The sequence below is a fragment of the Phoca vitulina genome, unplaced genomic scaffold, assembly GCF_004348235.1.
Source record: "Phoca vitulina isolate PV1807 unplaced genomic scaffold, GSC_HSeal_1.0 scaffold35, whole genome shotgun sequence".
In the NCBI taxonomy this organism is placed as follows: domain Eukaryota; kingdom Metazoa; phylum Chordata; class Mammalia; order Carnivora; family Phocidae; genus Phoca; species Phoca vitulina.
In genome coordinates, this window is record NW_022589738.1 from 9,468,145 (window position 1) to 9,488,796 (window position 20,652).

The 20,652-nt window shown below is 38.6% G+C and overlaps 1 protein-coding gene across 1 annotated transcript in view; it reads left to right on the forward strand.

Moving 5' to 3' along the window:
* The first annotated feature begins 359 nt into the window (after window positions 1–359).
* Window positions 360–20,652, forward strand: part of CFAP47 (cilia and flagella associated protein 47) — a 453,685-nt gene continuing 433,392 nt past the window's right edge. Inside the window, exons 1-4 of the mRNA XM_032426488.1 lie at window positions 360–587; window positions 4,794–4,945; window positions 11,408–11,523; window positions 18,617–18,755. Coding sequence (XP_032282379.1) covers window positions 393–587; window positions 4,794–4,945; window positions 11,408–11,523; window positions 18,617–18,755 — 602 coding nt within the window. The 5' untranslated portion in view covers window positions 360–392. The remainder of the gene's footprint in view (window positions 588–4,793; window positions 4,946–11,407; window positions 11,524–18,616; window positions 18,756–20,652) is intronic.

Genomic DNA, 20,652 nt, shown 5'->3' on the forward strand with positions numbered 1-20,652 from the left:
TTACTGTTACATTGTGTTGCTTTAATAGACTCCGTGGGCACATCACTTCCCCTGCTCTTTAAGCTTTGCCTTAAGAGAGGTCCAGGAAAATGCCTACTCCCCCATGCCATCTTAAAATCCTGCCAGGCCATGACGAAGTGAGATGCCTCCGGGATTTGGGCTGTCGTAGAACGTTTTCCAGCTTCTCTGGTGACACCTGCGATCCCTGTGTTCTTTCCCCGGAATCCTGCATTTTCTGTTCGGGAAAGCCAGCTCACAAAGTTTGGGCTGCACCAATGGGGGTGGAGCTTGAGGCGAGCGCGCGGCGTCCGTCGGTTGCCTAGCGACGGCGTCCACGCTGGCCCTCTGTAAGTCAAGTCAGCTACCGTTTGCAGGCCACCTAGAAGGCCGCCATGGAGACAGAGAGGGGCTCCCTGGTCCCCCGGGAGGTGGAGACCCCAAAGAAGGAACTGCAGCTGCGGGTGACCCCTTCGGAGGTGAAGTTCCTGGACACGCTGGCCGGGAGGGTGTACCGCCTCCCAGTTACTGTACACAATCTCGGCCGTTGCAACCAGAAAATCCGGTTTCAGGAGCCCCTCAAGCCACAGGTAACACACTCGGGGGTGCTGGAGCAGGACCTCAGGAGCGTCAGGGCTCTGAGAGCACCTCCCCACCTGGGCGCCTGCTTTGTCCGGGAGAGTAGACGCCCGGCACCTGTGGGGATGGGGGCAGGATTGATTTCCTAGGGAGCGGCGGTTTAGGTCTCAGTGTTTACTTGTGCTAGCCTTTTTGTTTTGTTTTGTTTTGTGTTTTTACTTTTTGCTTGTCTTTGAGAGACAGGATGGGGAAAAGTAGATCTAGAACCTCCCAATTTCATCATTCTGCGTTTAGAAAGAAGGGAAAGGGGATTCCTTGTCTGTCTCCTAACAGCCTAGAATTATGCTTATATACTGTAGAATTACATCAACGAAATTCATATTCTAACAAACATTTGTTGAGCACCTACTATGCAAAATTAATGTTTCGAGAGGCTGTCCCGATCTTCTGATTTAAAAGTTGACAAAATTGTATCTCAGCCTCACTGTTATTTTAGATCATGTGTGTGAGTGGATGTTTACTATGATCACCTGTTATCAGGAAGACTTTTGATAAAGGTGATAAGAATTTTTGATATGTAAGTGATAAAAAACCTGATTTTTTTTGTGTGTGGGACATTCCTAATGATAAATAGTATTGAATGCAGCTGAACTTATAGGTACAGAAATAAAAGGTATCTGTAATTTTTTTGTTAAAATTACATATATTTGTTTGAAAAATGTACGGTAGTGATTAGAAGGACAATAAGAAAAAGGCCTTTCATATTCTACTTTTTACACTTAAAAAAATTGATGTACTATTTATCTACACTAAAGTGCACAGATCTAGAAAGTAAAATTTGATGATTTATTATATATTTATACACCCATGTAGCCACCGTTTGGGTCAAATTGTAGAATATTTCCACTACTCTAGAAGGTTCCCTTCAGTAACCTGGAGTAATCACCCCATGGAGGTGACCACTGTACTGATTTCTAACACCACAGATTAGTTTTGCTCTTTCTTGAGTTTCATATAAATGGAATCATGCTTTGTTCATTTTTATATTTGCATGTTTTAACAATAGTAATATGGATTTTGTAATAAAGTAGTATGTCACAAGAGGCTATTAACTCTTTGAATAAAAAATGACCTGATTACTCCAAATACTGTAAAATTAGGGAAAAAGTTGATTATTTCACTACCTCACTACATATTTATTGAACAATTGAAAGTATGTCTGAAAATCCCAGATGGGAGCAAACACTATTTTATGGATGCCCAGGAGACACTCGTATGGGTGGTTTTTGTGCAGTCAGGAGAAAAATGATATAATTTGTTTTGGTTTGTATCAAGAATTATAAAGGAAAACTATGTAGATCACAAGTCTTGACACTGACAAGAGAATGGCCAGGTAAGCTTACAAATTAGAGGCCAAAGTCATGAGCCCAATATCATTGTGAACTTCTCTTTGTTGCAAGACCATGATATGCACTCCTGGTCCTTCATAGACATAAAGGGAATTAGGAAAGAGATAGATTAGCAAAAAATGTATTAGCTATCTTGTAGAGAAAATAAATAAAAACAAAGTACTCTATAAAGAGCATTGTCATCACCACTGTTTATAATTATTTACAAAATGATGCTCCTAATAGACAATAGTACTTGTTTTCCACCCTGGCTCAAGAGGCTGCCTTGTGGGGCTCCTGGGTGGCTCAGTCATTAAGCGTCTGCCTTCGGCTCCGGTCATGATCCCAGGCGTGATCCCAGGGTCCTGGGATTGAGCCCGCATTGGGCTCCCTGCTCAGAGGGAAGCCTGCTTCTCCCTCCCCCACTCCCCCTGCTTGTGTACCCTCTCTCGCTGTGTCTCTCTCTGTCAAATAAAAAAAAAAAAAGAGGCTGCATTGTCTTTGTGTTGACTACCTAGTATGTACCATACGCAGTGCTACGTGCCATCTACTGTGGGTTGCTGGTAGAATATAAAGAAGACACAGCCCTCATCTTTAGTGACTTTCGTGGCTGCTGGATCAGTCAGGCCAGTCTTACTTGTAATTGCCCCCTTTACCCCCATGGCTCAGACGCCCTTTTCTTTTTTTTTAAAGATTTTATTTATTTATTTGAGAGAGAGCTAGAGTGAGAGCGAGAGAGCACAGAGGGAGAGGGAGAAGACTCCCCGCTGAGCAGAGAGCCTGATGGATGTGGGACTCGATCCCAGGGCCCTGAGATGATGACCTGAGCGGAAGGCAGACGCTTAACCGACAGAGCCACCCAGGTGCCCCAGACTCCCTTTTCTTTCGACGCATGTTTTCATTCCCATCGCCTGCAAGTATCACCCTTTTCCAAACCCTACCCATCTTTGAGGGTCAAAATGAGTTTCCTTTTGTTCTCTAAGTCTTATCATATTATCTCCAAATTATTTCTTCCCTACTGGATACCAGTTGCATTAACAGACATTTATTATAGTTTGGACTTGAGTCCCGATGACTGCTAGTAAATGTTAGTTTTACCTCGGTGGTCCGTCCATCAGCTCTTAGGTAGGGATGGTGTCTTACACACCTTTGCATACAGCTCAGAGGGCTCAGCAACTTGTAATTTGACCAAAAGCACATGCTGCTGAAGCCCTGGTTTTCCTTCTTCTTCTTCTTCTTCTTTTTAAAGATTATTTATTTGAGAGAGAGTATGCACGAGCCGGGGGAGGGGCAGAGGGAGAGGGAGAAGCAAGCTCCCCACTGAGCAGGGAGCCTGATGCGGGGCTGGATCCCAGGACCCCGGGATCATGACCTGAGCCGAAGGCAGATGCTTAACCAACTGAGCCACCCAGGCACCCCATCCTGGTTTTTCTTCTTGAAGATACAGCTTCTTTAAAGGAAGATAGTCACACCTGATATGTGTACCTCTAGCACACACAGGCTTATGCAGGGAATAATCGATCGCTTGTTTTCTGACAGTTCTGTAATTGCAGGGGGATTGAGAGTTGGACTGTGATAGTTTTAACGTATCAGAAGTTTACTGGAAATGTGAAGCTTTCAGACCATTTGTATCAACAAATCACTCCTCTGCTCTATGTCCTTCATTACTGGAAAGTACTGCTTAGACTCAGCCTGGCATGAAAAGCCCTGAATAATTAATTTCAACAGACCTCCTTCATTACGTATTGAAGCTCACTGCCCAGCAAGGCTAGCTTATTAATTGCCTGCTGGGAGACTATTTTGCTTATTCTTTTCTCTGCTTGTGTCTAGATATTCCTGCCCCCACAGGGAGCATCTTACTTGCTTGTTCACCTTTTACGACCATTCCCTAAGCCTAGGCCAAGTACACTCCTTTCTGGCCCATAATAATCAGGCTTTCTCATGGATTTCCATGATACTTATGTCTCCATGACTCATAAGACACTTCATTAGTCCCTGCTTTGTATTATTTAACTTTCTGGGGGTATATAGTCTGCTTCCTTAAAGAGATTATATATTCAGGAGAGGGACTCATTCCAGTTGTGGGGAAAGAGCTTATATTTTAGAATCAGAGAGATACGTGATTTGAATCCTCACTGTCACAGTGACGTTAGACATTAATTAACCTCTACAAGTCCCAGTTTCCTCATCTATATTCTGGGAGCCTTAACATCGGCCTTATAGGACTCTAGAAGTAAGAGGTGTAGAATGCTTGACATCTTGTGAGTGCCCAACACATAGTAGTTCTTCTCTTTCTCCCTTCATATTTTTCCTGGAGTCTAGCAAATGGTTTACAAGAATGAAAGTGTTTTTTCCCTCTTTATTCTATTCATTTTTTCTATTTCCTCCAAGTTATGAATTCTAAGTCCCCACGCAGAAACTGTATAAAATGCTGTATGTATATGTGTATACATACATATGTATATATGCATTATGGCTGTATTATGTATATGTATAGATGATTCAGCAACATTTTTATTTGATTGCTCTCCCTTTCTTCTCTATTTAAGTATCTCATACTTCTCAAGGAGGCTATGAGCATTTACATGTTTCTCAACTGACTGCATTGTCAGTTTCAGTCCATGTACTGTTAAAAGCATATCTGAAAGATCTAGAATCTGATACATATACATATGGTAATTAAGTCTTTGCCTTTAGGGAAGGGATATTGTCTATGTATTGATATAGCTCTTGAAATAATGTATACCTCTAACTTCCTTTGCTCACATTATTGCCTTATTAGGAGTCGCCATGTATCATTTGATTTTTTTTTTTTTTCTCCCACTAAAGTTCAAACTGATTTTGACCAATCTGGATAAAGCACTTGCTTCTGGACTTCAGATGACAGCTATGGTGGAATACCATCCTGACAAAGATGAAGACACTTTTGACCAGCTACTTATTTCAATAGGAAATAAAACAATAGAGATCCCGCTAGTTGGGTATGTATTCTCCATATTTCATGCTGACGTCTTCAACACTCTTCGAATAAAACTAAGGGTCAAAGTAATATTTCGTATTTTCTCTGGATAATAGGGTTTATTGTATCTATAGTTTCCTTACAGCAGACCTTAAAGGACAAATTTTTAGCAACCTGTGGTGTTTAAAACAAATGGAAGGCTAGTTTTCTGGTTCTTTCTTTAAATTTAAATTTAAATTTTTTAAAAGATTTTATTTATTTAAAGATTTATTTGAGAGAGAGAGAGAGAGTGTGGAGGGGGGTGGGGAGGGGCATAGGGAGATGGAGAGAGAGATCTCCAGCAGACTCCCCGCTGAGCACGGAGCCTGCTATGGGGCTTGATCTCAGGACCCCGAGATCATGACCTGAGCCGAAATCAAGAGTCGGATGCTTAACCAACTGAGCCACCCAGACACCCCAAGTTTTCTGGTATTTTTAATTAAAATAAACACATTAAACAATTGCATGTATTCTGTTTTTTCCTTGACTCACATCCTATTTTATTTCTACCATGTTTTTTTGTACCTTTTGACAGCAAGACTTAGTAAAGAAAGCTGTATTGCTGTCTTTACAGTCTCACATTCCACTCTCACTTCAAAACTCCAGATAGGCTGTCTTCCTGAGCTTTCCAGTGAAATAGCTCTTGCATGTTGCCAATCTGTTGGTAATCCCTGTCTTTATCTTACTCCATTTTTCAGCAGCATTTGACACTATTAACCATTATTGCCTTCTTGTGCCACTTTATTCTCGTGACTTTCCTGGTACTACACTTCTTCAATGGCTGCTCCTTCTCATCTTACTTTTCTTTGTTTTATTGAAATACAGTTGACACATAACATACAATGTTACAACTAACAAGTTTAAGTTAGACAGCATGTTGATGTGATACATTTATATATTACAATATGCAGGTTTTAAAAAATATTTATTTATTTGAGAGAGGGAAAGAAAGAGAGAGAGAAAGCACAAGAGAGGGGAGGGTCAGAGGGAGAAGCAGACTCCCCGCTGAGCAGGGAGCCCGATGCGGGACTCGATCCTAGGACTCCAGGATCATGACCTGAGCTGAGGGCAGACGCTTAACCAACTAAGCCACCCAGGCGCCCTATATATTGCAATATGATTACCACGCTAAGATGAGCTAATATCCCTATCACATTATATAATCACCATTTCTTTTTTGCGGTGGGAGCAATTAAGATCTAATCTCTTAGTAACTTTGAAGTTTATAATACAGTTGTTGACTGTGATCACTATGCTGTGCATTAGCTCTCCAGGGCTTATTTATCTACTAGTTCCCTATTTGTACCCTTAACCAACATCTCCCCAATTTCCCCACTCCTTGGGCTCTGGTAACCACCATCCTACTCTCTGTTTTTATGGTGTATTCTTAAATGGATTGTGAACCTGTATCCATATTTTAATTTAATTATTGTCATAATTATTTCACTGGATTTTAAATAATGAAGATGTTTGACTTCAAAAAAGAATCTAAATTGTGCTCTTTTGAGATTGGTTGAAAAATGTGGACTGATATAATGAATAGAACACAGAAATAAGTACAGTTGACCCTTGAACAATGTAAGGGTTAGAGCCACCAACCCTTGTGTAGTTGAAAATCCATGCATAACTTTTGACTCTTCCTACTAATAGCCTACTGGTAACTGGAAGCCTTATTGATAACATAAATAGTCGATTAACACATATTTTGTATATTGTATGTCTCTCATACTATAATTTTACAATAAAGTAAGCTAGAGAAAAGAAATATTAAGAAAATCATAAGGAAGAGACAATACATTTACAGTACTGTATTATAAAAAAATCTGAATGTAAGTGCACTCACTGAGTTCAAACTTGTGTTGTCCAAGGGTCAACTCTAACTGATTTGGAGATTAACTTTGATCAGATTATTTATTTGACGAGGAAATTGCCATTTTCATTTTATACTGAAAAAAGTGTATTTTTGTTCATTATAAAACTACCTGTTAAGGCTAGTGTGAACAGTTTAGAGTGTTTTTTATTCATATACATGCACATATGGATCCTCATTTTCCTTAGCAAGGTGTCATTGCATAGATGTTATTCTTTTGTGTGTATTTGTCTACCACCAGCAGAATTAATATTTGAATATTAATATTGGTATTTGACATTCCTTTTTATAATTTCCCTTGTATTTTTTATTTTTATAAGCTAAATTTAGACCTGCAGTTATTTGGTTCCCCATGTTGTTGAGAAGTTCTGATTAAGCACAACATTGCATTCTATAAAGAAATCAAACAATTGACACATGGTAGCCTATTACAAATAATTTACATTTTTAAAAACATTTTATTTATTTGAGAGTGAGAGAGAGAGAGAGAGAGCATGGGGGGGAGGGGCAGAGGGAGAGGGAGAAGCAGACTCTCCGCTGAGCAAGGAGCCAAACACAGGGCTCGATCCCAGGACCCTCGGATCATGACCTGAGCCAAACGCAGATGCTTAACCAACTGAGCCACCCAGGCGTCCCAGGCGTCCCTTAATTTTTACATTTTATAATTTAAGTATGGCCATTTTTGGTCCATTCTGCACATTGCCATAACTATGAATTGCACTTAGATTTGCTTGTTTGTACCATATATGGAGAGAAGAGTTGAAGATGCTTCTGCCTTTGAAAATAGGAATTTTGTCTTGTCCCCATAATGTATGCTCTCTCTCATCAGAAGTCAGCTGCTTATCACAGTTGCAACATAAGGACAACACCGCCCTCTTAAAGTATGATGGAAAGGGTTGAATGAAGATGTGTGTGTGTGTGTGTATCTGTGTGTGTGTGTGTGTGTGTGTGTGTTAAGTTTTTAAGTTCTGTACGATTCTATTACCTGTGTAGGATTTTGTATCCACCACCATAGTCAAGATATTCAGCTGTTCCAATACCACAAGGATCTCTCCTATTCCTTTTTTATGACCACACCCACCTCCCTTCTGCTTCACACCTACTATCCCTGAACTGTGGAAACCACTATTCCGTCTTCCATTTGTAAAATTTTGCCACATGAAATATGTTATACAGCTTTTTGAGGTTGACTTTTTTTCACTCAGCAAAATTCTCTGGAGATTCAACCAAGTTTTTGTTTATATCAATAGTTTGCTCCTTTTTATTGTTGAGAAGATTCCATGGTATGTGTATACCACGGTTTGTTTCACTGTTGACCTGTTGAAGGATATAAGGCTGATTCCAGTTTTGGGTTATTACAAATAAGGCTGCTATTAACATTCTTTGCTTGCCTCTTGTCTAGAGTTTATAGTTACATTAAATGGGGATGAACATGGGAAAATATATTTATGAAATCTTGTCTGGAAACCAGAAGTTTGTATTATCTGTACTTTAGCAGAAATGATGTAAAGTGATTCTGAGCACGTTTTTTTTCATGTATCCATAAAAACTATGTCTCTCTTGCACATTTAAAAATGTCTAAAGTTTTTCATTATGAGCTTGAATAGTTGCAAAGATGTAATTGCTTGTACATAATAAATGTTACTATAAGATAATTACATGCTTTTTTCAAATGTATCCAGTAAAGTGGAAATACCATAGTAATTTGTTAAACAGTTGAAAAATTTACCTTTCTTTTTTTCCCCCTCAGATTTGTACTTCCATTCTATTTCTTACCCTAGCATCATATCCTAATTTATTACATTTTTATACTTAGAAGATCTTTGCTGATCATCAACAATAAACTATGTTGTAAATTTGTATGTAATTCATGCATATGTATATATGTACATGTGAATATGTGTAGCCAGTATGTATACATATACAAATATGTATATAAATAGATTTACTGTAATCATAAATCTATACATGTTTTTAAAATTATTTATTTATTTATTTTTTTAAAAAGATTTTATTTATTCATTTGAGACACAGAGATACAGAGAGAGAGAGAGAACACGAACAGGGGGAGAAGCAGACGGAGGGGGAGAAGCAGGCCCCCAGCTGAGCAGGGAGCCCGATGTGGGGCTCGATCCCAGGACCCTGGGATTATGACCTGAGCCGAAGGCAGACGCTTAACGACTGAGCCACCCAGGCACCCCTGTTTTTAAAATTTCTTATGAATTATATATATACTTTAAAGATTTTATTTATTTATTTGACAGAGAGAGGGAGAGCACAAGCATGGGGAACAACAGGCAGAGGGAGAAGCAGGATCCCCACTGAGCAGGGAGCCCAATGCGGGGACTCGATTCCAGGACCCCGGGATCATGACCTGAGCCAAAGGCAGACGCTTAACCGACTGAGCCACCCAGGCTCCCCCTCTTATGAATTATATTAAAAGATTTATTTTCACTCCATATATAAATTACCAAGTTTGATAATTATTTTTCCTTTTTTATTATTGAGATACGGTTGACATATAACACTGTATAAGTTTAAGCTGTACACACTGTTGATACATTTATATGTTGCAATGTGATAACTAGGGTGGTGTTAGCTAACACCTCCATCACACAATTATCATTTCATTTTGTAGCGAGAACATTTAAGATCTCGTCTCTTAGCAACTTTCAAATACATAATGCAGTGTTGTTAACGGTAATCACAAAGCTGGGCATTAGATCCTCAGAACCAATTCATCTTCTAAGTGCAAGATTGTTTCTTTTGACAAACATCTCACCAATTTTCCCACCTCCAGCCCCTGGTAACCACCCTTCTCTTGTCTCTTTCTGTCTTTTTTTTTTTTAGATTTTATTTATTTGAGAGAGAGAGAGCACATGGGGGGGGGGGGAGACAAGAGTGGGGGGAGGGACAGAAGGCGAAGCAGACTCCCCGCTGAGCAGGGAGCCTGACATGGGTCTTAATACCAGGACCCTGGGATCATAACCTGAGGTGAAGGTAAACGCTTAACCCACTGAGCCACCCAGGTGCCCCCTTCTCTTGTCTCTTAACGTAAATTCTCTGTTAACATAAAAAGAAAAATGTTATTGGACTTTTTTTAATCAGATGGAAGAGAAATCAACAGGAAAGCCAGAAAAACTGTTATAGTATTACTGTATTAGCAAGCCCTTACTCCTATTTATATATGCATGTACATATACATATATGTGTGTGTGTGTGTTTTTGTGTTGTGTGTTGACTCTTAAGAAATTATTCTTAAGACACTTTTCTGCATCCAGCTAGAGAAATAGTTTGAAAAAATGTTCGACTTCATATCTTATATTGTTTGTGTAACGATTTCCTCTTTTACATCCTGTAAACTCTTTATTAATGCAATGATGTACACTAAGGTCATTGATCTTTCCTTTTCCTATTACAAAATTACAATGTCTTTATGAGAAGAACATGGGTCTAGCTTAAAGAAGCAGCCTGTACAGGACAGTCCTGGCTGATCTCTGGAATGTCTCTACATATTTGATAATACACAAGCATTCACATATAAACATACGGAAGGAAGGCCCACACCACCAGTGCATAAAGCAGTATTTGTGAATGTTTTGTTCAGGTGTTTTTATTTACGTGTGTGTGTGTGTGTATGTATTTATATTTTGGAGGTTGTATCCTGTGTGGAGTGAATTACTTAATTCATGTGTCTGGTACATAACCTAAGGACTCAATAAAGATCAGTTATTACTGTTTATTATTGATGCTGTTATCATTGTTAGGTTTGTAAGGGTAATGTATTCAAAATCTAACAGAATAGATGAAAGGCTAAGTTCACCAGTATTATATCCAAATAATTTCTCAGGTACGTCATTGAAGCTTTTGAAGTCTTTGGCTTTTCATCTGTAACATATTTATTTCCTTTTCATGAAATTTTAAGTATCAAACAGGATAATATACCTGATGATGTTTATAAGTTATAAATTATCCATATATAAAATATATGTATCCTCATGAGACATGCATATAGGATTATAATGGATTTTTAAAAATGTGTATGAAACATGTGATATAGATGTGCCACAGTGAGCCCTTTAAGTTAGAGACACATGAAAAATCAATTGTATCTTTTTGTGCTTAGGCCTTGTTTTAGTTCCCAAATGGCATTTTATAGCATAGCACCTTCTTTTATTTCATAAGATTTGGGTCATCCAAACTACTTTGTTAAGATCAATTCCACCCTTTTTGAGGAGGGGCAAAAGAATGTATTATAGGCTTAGGTGGAGATTCCAAAAATGCTTGGAGCAGCAAAGATACTAAGATATGTGGGTAGCCTGTCGAGGTGAGTATTTCAGAGGGTATACCATGTCCTTAGATGCATAAAGTCTAATTTCTTTGTTAAAAATGTATCTCATCTTCTTTTTATGTCTTTATTTCACAGTTCCTTTTACTGACAAATATGCCATCAATAGACTTGTAAGGAAAGATGAATGTCTTACAAGGAATTAATAAAAGTGTTTCTGTACGTCCCCCTGTGGATTTAAGTATGAGGGTATAATTGTTTAATTATGTTGTCTTCTCTTCCCCTAGGTTGATTCCATCCTGTCAGTTGGAAATTGAGTCAGAAGTTAATTTTGGCACATTGGTTTCTGATAGTAAAGTACATTGTAAAGAGATTAATATCATTAACCATGGCAGAGCTCCAGGTAAATACTTTCTGTCGTATAAATTAACTTATATTTTTGGAAGAAAGTTGGTATTATTTAAAATGTATACCTTGTGGGGCGCCTGGGTGGCTCAGTCGTTAAGCGTCTGCCTTCGGCTCAGGTCATGGTCCCAGGGTCCTGGGATCGAGCCCCGCATCGGGCTCCCTGCTCCGCGGGAAGCCTGCTTCTCCCTCTCCCACTTCCCCTGCTTATGTTCCTGCTCTCACTATCTCTCTCTCTGTCAAATAAATAAATAAAATCTTTAAAAAAATAAAATGTATACCTTGTATAATTAATGGAGTCTCTGATTCAGTCCTCCTCCCCCTCCCCCCAAAAAGATGTCTGTCATTTGAAATAGCTCAAAACTGAAGGCCCTTAAATAGGATGACTGTAAAAGACTGATAGATGGGCGCCTGGGTGGCTCAGTTGGTTAAGCAACTGCCTTCAGCTCAGGTCATGATCCTGGAGTCCCTGGATCGAGTCCCACATCGGGCTCCCTGCTCAGCGGGGAGTCTGCTTCTCCCGCTGAACCTCCCCCCTCTCATGTGCTTTCTCTCTCTCATTCTCTCTCTCTCAAATAAATAAATAAAATCTTTAAAAAAGAAAAAAGACTGATAGATAATAATTCAGGAAAGATGAGTGTCTCCTTATGATTCTGATTAACAGCTGACTCCCAGGTGACTGGTGATCTCCCTGAGGACAGAAGGCAGGATAGTGTTATGGGAGTGACTTAGTCCTCAGAGTGAGCCATCCAGAGATAGAATCAGAGCACAGTCCCTTACTAGCTATGTGATCTGGGGCAAGTATCTTTTAGGACACTGAACTTGATATTTCTCATTTATAAACTGTGGTTAATAAAATGAACTATGGTTAATTTTGTATGTACTTATGGTTGTAGGATGGTACTTGACTCATCATTGGCGCTCAGTAAATATTTGTTCTTTTTCTCTATCGTATTCAACTTTGAATTTACATGATGGTCTCTAGAAAGCTCTTACTCACTTTTTGTTGAAAGAGTAAATGCTTTTCTGCAGACTGGATTATTTCTAGAGATTTTTACTGTGACCTAAGAGTTTCCATAAAGGTGTGTGTGTCTTTGTGTGTGTGTGTTCATGCACACTCTTCACTGATGGTATACAGTAGGTATTAAAATCACTTAACCCTTCATTGTCCTGTTGGATGGTCAGCATCTGGGCTGGCAAGGCTTCCATTTCTGCTGAGCTGATATGCGGACCAGCTCCACGTGGGGAGGGCATTTTTTTCTGAGACTGCTTCTCAGATACAGAAAACGGGTCTTAATTCCAAACCTGTTTGTTGCTAAGTGAGGATGTTCTCTGGGGCTGCTTGATCGAGCAATGGGAATTATTAAGACAAAGGCAGTTTGTCACTGTACTGATTTCTTCCTGGAGTTAAACAAATAAAACTGATAATTGTTCCTCACCGAATGTTGCTCATTTCAACTTTCCATGCTTTGGTTTTTAAATGATTAAATTTCTGATGCCTGTGGGATTGTACAATATTAGACTCGTTTGTGGTCTGACTCCAATGTTAAGGATAGGGTCTCTCATGGCTAGTGATTATGGGCTGTATGGTCCTTTAGACTCTCTGTTTTTTTAGAACAGGTATGGTATGTAATTGAGATAATTTTATTTTTATTATTTATTTTCCAAAATCTCTCTTAACTGTTGTACATTTCAAATCCTTCAAAGTTTTGCTCATATCCTCTCTTTATTGTAAAATATCACCAAACTGTACAGTTTCATTACATATAAAAGCTCTCTATAAGTAACAAGTATATGTGGTTTTAATTTTAAATGAATATTTAGAATTATTTTACTTAATAAAGTAAATAAAATTAAGCCTCAGATGTAGACCCATTCATTTTAGGAAAAGTAATCCACTTTGGCTTTTAGTATTATATTAATATTTTGTATGTGCATGTATTGTAATGAATACTACAATTTGTAAATTATAATTGAGTACCGTGAAATGTTAATTACTATTACCTTACAAACTGAAGCAAATTGTTATCAGTGAAACACATTTTCTTAGTGTTGACTTTGTTTCTCATTCCTGGACTTGAATGATATTATTTTTTCCACCATTAGCAAAATTGATACTATGTTTTATATTCACAGTAGCAAGTGCCTGTAAGGTGTCATAAAGCCCTCATTACCTACAAGCACAGTATATAAATATTCATGAGAATAACAGTGTATTTTCATGAGGAAAAACACTTATGCAGAAAATAGATTTAGCAACCAAAGATGATTTTAATAAAATTTTTAAAAAGGGTTTTACGTGACAAATATTTTATAGTTTTAGAGTCAAAGATCAAATGTTTATAAATTTATATGCATACTTAAGAGGACATTAGAAAGCCACACTCAGCAGATTCATGGTATGTGCAGCTTTGTTTTGTCTCTCTGGCAGTGACACTGGGGTTATTAGTTGATCTGTATAACAACTTCATGATTTTTTATTTTAATGGCTCATTATGGAGTAATTATCCATGGATTTAGCCAAATATTGTCGAATACATTTTGTTTTCTCACCCTCTGTGTTTCCTGAGTTTACTCCTTACTGTGCAAAGTAGTGCTTGTCTTTTCATTTTGAAGACATGGCTCACTCTTTAAGATAAGTCTCTACTATTAGTACTTTGTGAGCTGGTGAACTCCATGTTCTATGATTTTATTGTTTCTCAGTTTTTATCTTTTAAAACATCATTGAAAAAGCATTATTATTTTAGCATGCCTGGAACTGCAGTCATTTCCCTCTTCCCCTCAGTAACCTCAAGGTTATCTGAGAAGACTTTCTACTAGAGAGTTATGATGTAGAACAGTCTTTAAAGTTCCTGGTGTGATTATCACACACCATTTCTGTGTTTGAACAGTGGTTTATTTGGGTTATTTTGCTCAAAAGGTATGACCTTTCTCTTGCTCTTAATGCCCACTCTCCCCCTTTCCCTGATCATCAGCATCATCTCTCTACTTCACAGTCTAGAAAAGACTAACATCATCTAAGAACCAGGAAGTTTGCTAAATTGGACCAACTCCAGGACTGGTCCTTGGAATCCTCCTTAACTACTCAGAGAAGCACCCACTACTTATTCTCAATACATATTTTTTGTTTTCTTGGAAACTGCTGTCATGGAATCTCAATCTACAGTTCTTGCATAATACAATGCTGGCATACAGCAGACATTCTAGAAACCTTTGTGTAATAGATTTGGTTCAGTGATCTCTCAGAGTTTTAGAAAAGAATCATTAATTATATGTCAACTGAACTTGAATAAAAAAAATTCTAAAAATAATTTGACCAGGATATTACAAAAGAAGAGAATGATTTGTCATTTTAGTACATAAAAAAAAAAACCAAACCCTTAAGCTTTCAATGAAAGGTGATTGAACTTACAAGTAACCTGCTTAATCCCATATGGGCATTCTCAAGAGTCTCCAAACGGTCGTTTGGAGACATATGAAGACTGGTATATCCTTGCTATGCTTAGATTCAAGGAAACTTAAAAAAAAAAAAAAAGCATACATAGGAAATAACAATGACCTTGGGTATGTGACTCTTGATTTTCAGTAGAATGCTGTAAAACTATAGACTGTTTGCCCTGGCTTGATATTACAAATATTTTTTTTTTTTTTTTTTTTTTTAGTTTCAGGGGTGGAATTTAGTGATTCATCAGTTGTATACAACACTCAGTGCTCATTACATCACGTTTCCTCCTTAATGCCCGGCACCCAGTTACCCCATCCCCCCACTGGCCTCCTCTCCAGCAACCCTCAGTGTGTTTCCTAGAATTCAGCGTCCCTTATGGTTTGCATGGACTTTAAGGAACAAAACAGATGAACGTAGGGGAAGGAAAGGAAAAAAAACACTACAAATACTTTTACACCAAAATCTACCTCATGGTTTCTAAAAGAATTTTGGAAAAATAAAGGCAAGGTAACAATGTATATACTTCATCACCCAATGACTGAGCTGCTTCTCTAGGGAAGGTAGAGCAACTCAGATTTCAAAAATGTACAGGTTTGTGCAAAGAACCTGTCATCCCAGCCACAACTGTGGGTAGCCTCACGTGCCCTGTGCTCTCCTAAATCTCAGTGGACGAGGCTGTGTTTATTTTGCATGACTTCATTAGCAACATTTGACACAGGTGACCACTGGTGTGGTCTTAAAAAAAACAAAAGCCAAAAGTTTGGCTTCTATGACTCCTTAGTACCTTATATAAAATAGTGGCTCAGGTTCTGGAGTGAGGTCTTCCAGGACCCAAATTCTTATAACATTTACTGGCTGGGTGGCCCCAGGCAAGGAATTTACACTTCTGGAGCATCCATTGTAGAGATAAACGTAATGCCTGCCTCCTCTAATTGTGATGATGATTAATAAAATGCTTAGCACACTCTCTGATATATAGTAAGTGTTCAATAAATATTTACTATTGATGTTAGAATTATTCTTTTCTACTGCCTCCCTCCTCTTCAATTCTCTTCTGTGGATTGCTGTCCCTTTTTGGGGGGTTCCTTATATGAGCGTTTCTTAGAATTTGCCATGGACCCACATGTTCCCTCAGTCAACACACTCCCTCTAGGCAATCACTTCCATTCCTGTCAGTTCACTGAGGTCTATACAATCCTTTGCATTTCCTTCAGGTTTCTCAAACTTCACATGTCTAAAACTAAGCTCCTCACCTTTCCCCAAAACTTCTCCTTTTCTCCTTTTCATTAAATGTCACCACCATGTATTTGGGCAAGTCAGAAACTCAGCAAAATCCTTGACTTATTCCTTCTTTTCACCTCCTACCCCCTTAGTCAATTATTAAATCCTGTCTATTCAACTTTCTAATTATGTCAGTAATCCTCTTTTCTCTGTCCCATTGCCACTTCTCTACAACAGGCCATCATCTTCTTTTGCTTGGTAATTACACCAACTGAAATTATTTCTCTGAAGTCCCTTATCTCCTTCTAGTTCATTCTCCAAACATCAGCCAGTGTCATATCTAAAAAGAAATGAAAATTTGATGACAAAAATGCCTTCTGTAACATCCTTCCTTCAATGACACCCTTCCCTTAGGATGATGTCCTTGCTTCTATTGTTAGTAATTTAAAAATAAAAGTCAAATATTTCATTATTGCTAGTGGCATTAAAGTTATATAAGACACAGTAATATTTGTGTAGCCACTGTTTTAATATATTTAGAAGATTGAACGATGTTCTTTTGGTTTTGGGGTTGTTCCTAAATAAACTTTTGAAATATTCGCTTAAATTCTTTTGTCAAATTACATCAAAGTGATTACAGTCTAGGCATATCTCACTGACTCAGCCTTAACTAGACTTACATAATTTTCCTTTTCTGGAGAATTTAGTCAATAATACCTATTTATTTGAAATGGATATAATTTTACAGATTTTTGTTTTATGACAGAAAAACCTCTTAAATATGTTATTAGCACTTCTCTAAAATGATCGGATGAATAAATTTTGTTACTGTGAGTTTGTTTGACTTTTTCATCAGATCATCTCTGTACTTACAAAAGTCTTATTGCCTTTTTATACTTTCAGTACTTTTATTATGCTAATATTTTATTTTCCTAAGTGAATTGAGTAATTTTGGAAAATTTCATCAAATGTGATTTAAAATTGGTGAACTGGAATTTGCAAAATTGTTTATGTTGGCAGCATGCTTATTTGTGTTTATATTGCATTATGAGATTAAGGAAACTCGTGACTGGCTACTTCCATTTGTTAGACATATTTTGAGTACCACTTGGTGTTAGGCACTGTGTAGGGTGCTGGAATCATAGAGATGAGGAAGACATAGTATGTGATCTCAAGGAATGTATGCTCTAATACAGGTACTAAACATGACTATCAATTATGAACCATTTCTGCTTTCAGAATAAGACATATTTCTAGCCTCCTTCTCCTATGCTGTTTGATTCTAGAAACCCATTCCTTTTGCCCTTTCCCCGTGGGAACTGCATTAATTCATTTATCAGGAAGTCATGGGACTCCTGGATGGCTCAGTTGGTAGAGCAGGTGACTCTTGATCTTGGGGTTGGGAGTTCCAGCCCTCCATGGGTGTAGAGTTTACTTAAATAAGTAAATAAATCTTAAAAAGAGAGAGAGAGAGAGAGAAGTGGCAGTGGCTATGAATGTGAGCCCTTTGGTCAGAAACATGCAAGTGAAAATCCTAGCCCTATTAGTTTCTAACTGTAGTAGTCAACTATTGCTATGTAACAAACACACACAGTTCTGTATCTTAAAAGGCAATTATTTTTTAATTGTTCATTTGTATGCAGATTGGCTGGAACTTGACTGATCTAAGCTGGGCTCAGCTGGGTAGCTCTGCTTCAAACTTAGGCGGTTGGGGATGTTCTGTTACTCACTGCAGGTCTGTGAGTCAGCTGGAGGCTCTGTTCCACGTGTGCTCATTCTGAAGCACAGGCCAAAGGGACAGCAGCTACTCAAGCACTTTACATGGTAGAGGTGCAAGAGAACATGTGGCATTGGAGCTGGCATGTTGCCACTTCAACCCACACACTATTGGCCAAAGCAAATCACGTGGTCAGGCCCCAAGTCAAGGGATAGGAAAACATACTTTGTCCCTGGTAGCGTCATGGTAAGATGCAGAGAAGGGTGAAGAATTGGGGTCAACTGTGTAATCTACCACAATAGTTGTGTGTCTTTGGACAAATCACTCAACCATTCTAAGCTTTTTTTCCTTATTTATAAAATGGAGGTAATGATTGAACCTATATCATAGAATCACTCTGAGGATTACATGGAGTAACAGATACAAAGCTCTTAGCATATGTGCCTGACCATTGGAAGCAGAGAGTATATTTTAACTATCAATGAAGCTTGAGTCCTAACAATCAGTTCACATTTGTTGGGTGACCCCAGAGACTAAAATTATAATCAAAGCTGTGATTCTTGGTCCACAATAGACTATACACTTACAGAGTGTATAGTCTATTGTGTAAGTCTATTGTCTGTAAGACAGACACCTGTCTCCTATTAAGGGTGTGACTATGACACTGTAAGGATCCAGATGTAAACCATTTGCTCTTGTTCTCCTTAGGTACATTTAAAGCAGAATACCAGGGCCAATTACCCATTGTCATTTTTCCGAGTAATGGTATTGTGGAGCCCAAGTCATCAGTGATTGTTAAAGTGGATTTCTGTGCTGACCAGCCCAGAATTGTAAATGAAGTGGCAAAGTAAGCATATACTATGGTTCTTAATTCTAATGTAGTTCTTAATACTTTCCTGTTTTACTTTTCAGATATGCCTATTGTCTTGAATGTATATTAGCTTTTTTGTTCTTTCAGTCAGCATTCATTTGCTGAGTCTCTACTATTTGCCAAGCACTAGAGACTCAAAAATGGGAAGTACCAGAGGATGACCTATGGGTACACACAACAGGAGCTTCTAGTTTGGATTTTGTGGGGGTGAGGGAGTGGATCAGGAAAGGGCTCCATTAAGGAGGGGATAGTGTACCCAAACACTTACTGGTGAGTAGGAAGTAGCCCGGCAAAGAGCAGTGGTGTGATTTGAGCTGTGTGTGTGTGTGTGTGTTCATGCATAGGGGAGGTGGGTGTTGGTGATGGGGGTGGGTTAGAAGAGTAATTTCAGGCTGAGCATGTAGAAGACTTGAAATCCTGGAGGTAAATAGACAGTGTTACACACTGAGAGAGCTGAGGCAATGTAGAGGCAAAGAGATGGCGGTGCGGAGTGATGTGAGATGAGACCAGAAACCCAGAATGGTGTGGGGTCCAGTAAAGGACCTCATAGGACAGCACTTTTTAATGCTCTGTGTCTCAGTCCATTAGTAGAATGTGCATTCACTATAATAGGTCACCACCAGCACCAAAACAGTGAAATAGATAATATCAGGATGCATCTCACATAGTAAGGGCAAATGTTTTGCAAAACTTGTGTGTGTGTGTGCACATGTGTGTGCATGCCTGTGTATTTGTGTATGCATGTGTGTGTATGTGTGTGTGCTTGCAATGTAAATACATTTCTTACTGAAGGTCACAGCCAAAAAAAGTTTGAGAAACAGTTTGAGCCCTGATAGAAGCTTAGGTTTCATTGTGAAGGCTGTGGAATCTCGGGAAGGTTTTAGGATGCGAGTGTCTTGATTAGTTTGCAACTTAGAAAGGTCGTGCTGATAACAGTGGGCACAACAAATCAGGGTGGGGTGGGTATGTGGAGGTGTAGCCTGACTAGAAACTATAAAACAGAAGAGAAATGATGACAGCTTCAGCTAAGGTACAAATTGGGAGTATGGAGAGAAGTGTGCCAATTGGAGAAATGTTACGGAGAAATGTTAACTAGATGTAGTGACTGGTTATAGAAAGGGAAGGTAAGAGGAAGGACAGGTCTGGGGGAGAGGATCTTGAGTTCAGTTTTAAACTGTTGGAATTGATTTGCTTTACAGAATCCTGTGGAGCCTATTAGATTTCCTTATCTTGAGTCCCAGAAAAAAAATTTGGTCTAGGTATATTGGCTTGCGGGTTGTCAGTGGATAAGTTGTAGATGAAGCATGAAGTGTTGAAAATAACTTTGACGAGGAGGGCAGAATATAAAAGAGTAGGAGAGAGAAACCATTATTCATGGAGTTTATAAAATATCCAAGCCACAGAAGAATGAGAAGGTAAAGTCTGAATAAGTTAGAAGGAAACCAGCAAAGTTTGGTGTCAAGGAAGCTAAGGGAGGAGAGATGTATGTAAATGGTATCAGCCCTGAGCACTGTGACAGAGATGTAGTGTAAGATAAGGACTTAGGTGATGGTTGTGGAGTGGTCATTTATTTGTGGTATTTGATGGGGTGAGAGTCAAAAGGATTGCACTTATGCCACAGAGGGACAAACGTGCATATGTGGGCAGTTTCAAAGGGAGTTGAAATTAGTCTAGGAAATGAAGCTTTATGGGGGGGGGATCTTCATTTCAGCAAACAAGTGGGATTTTGCTGAGACACTTCATAGGGAATTGGGTTATTGGGATGGGGATGAGGTTGGTTGTTGGACTTGGGGGAGTGGGATGAGTTAGAAAAGAGTCTTAGAATTCTTTTAGAAATCTAAATCATCCCATCTAATTCTAGTGTTTATGAAAT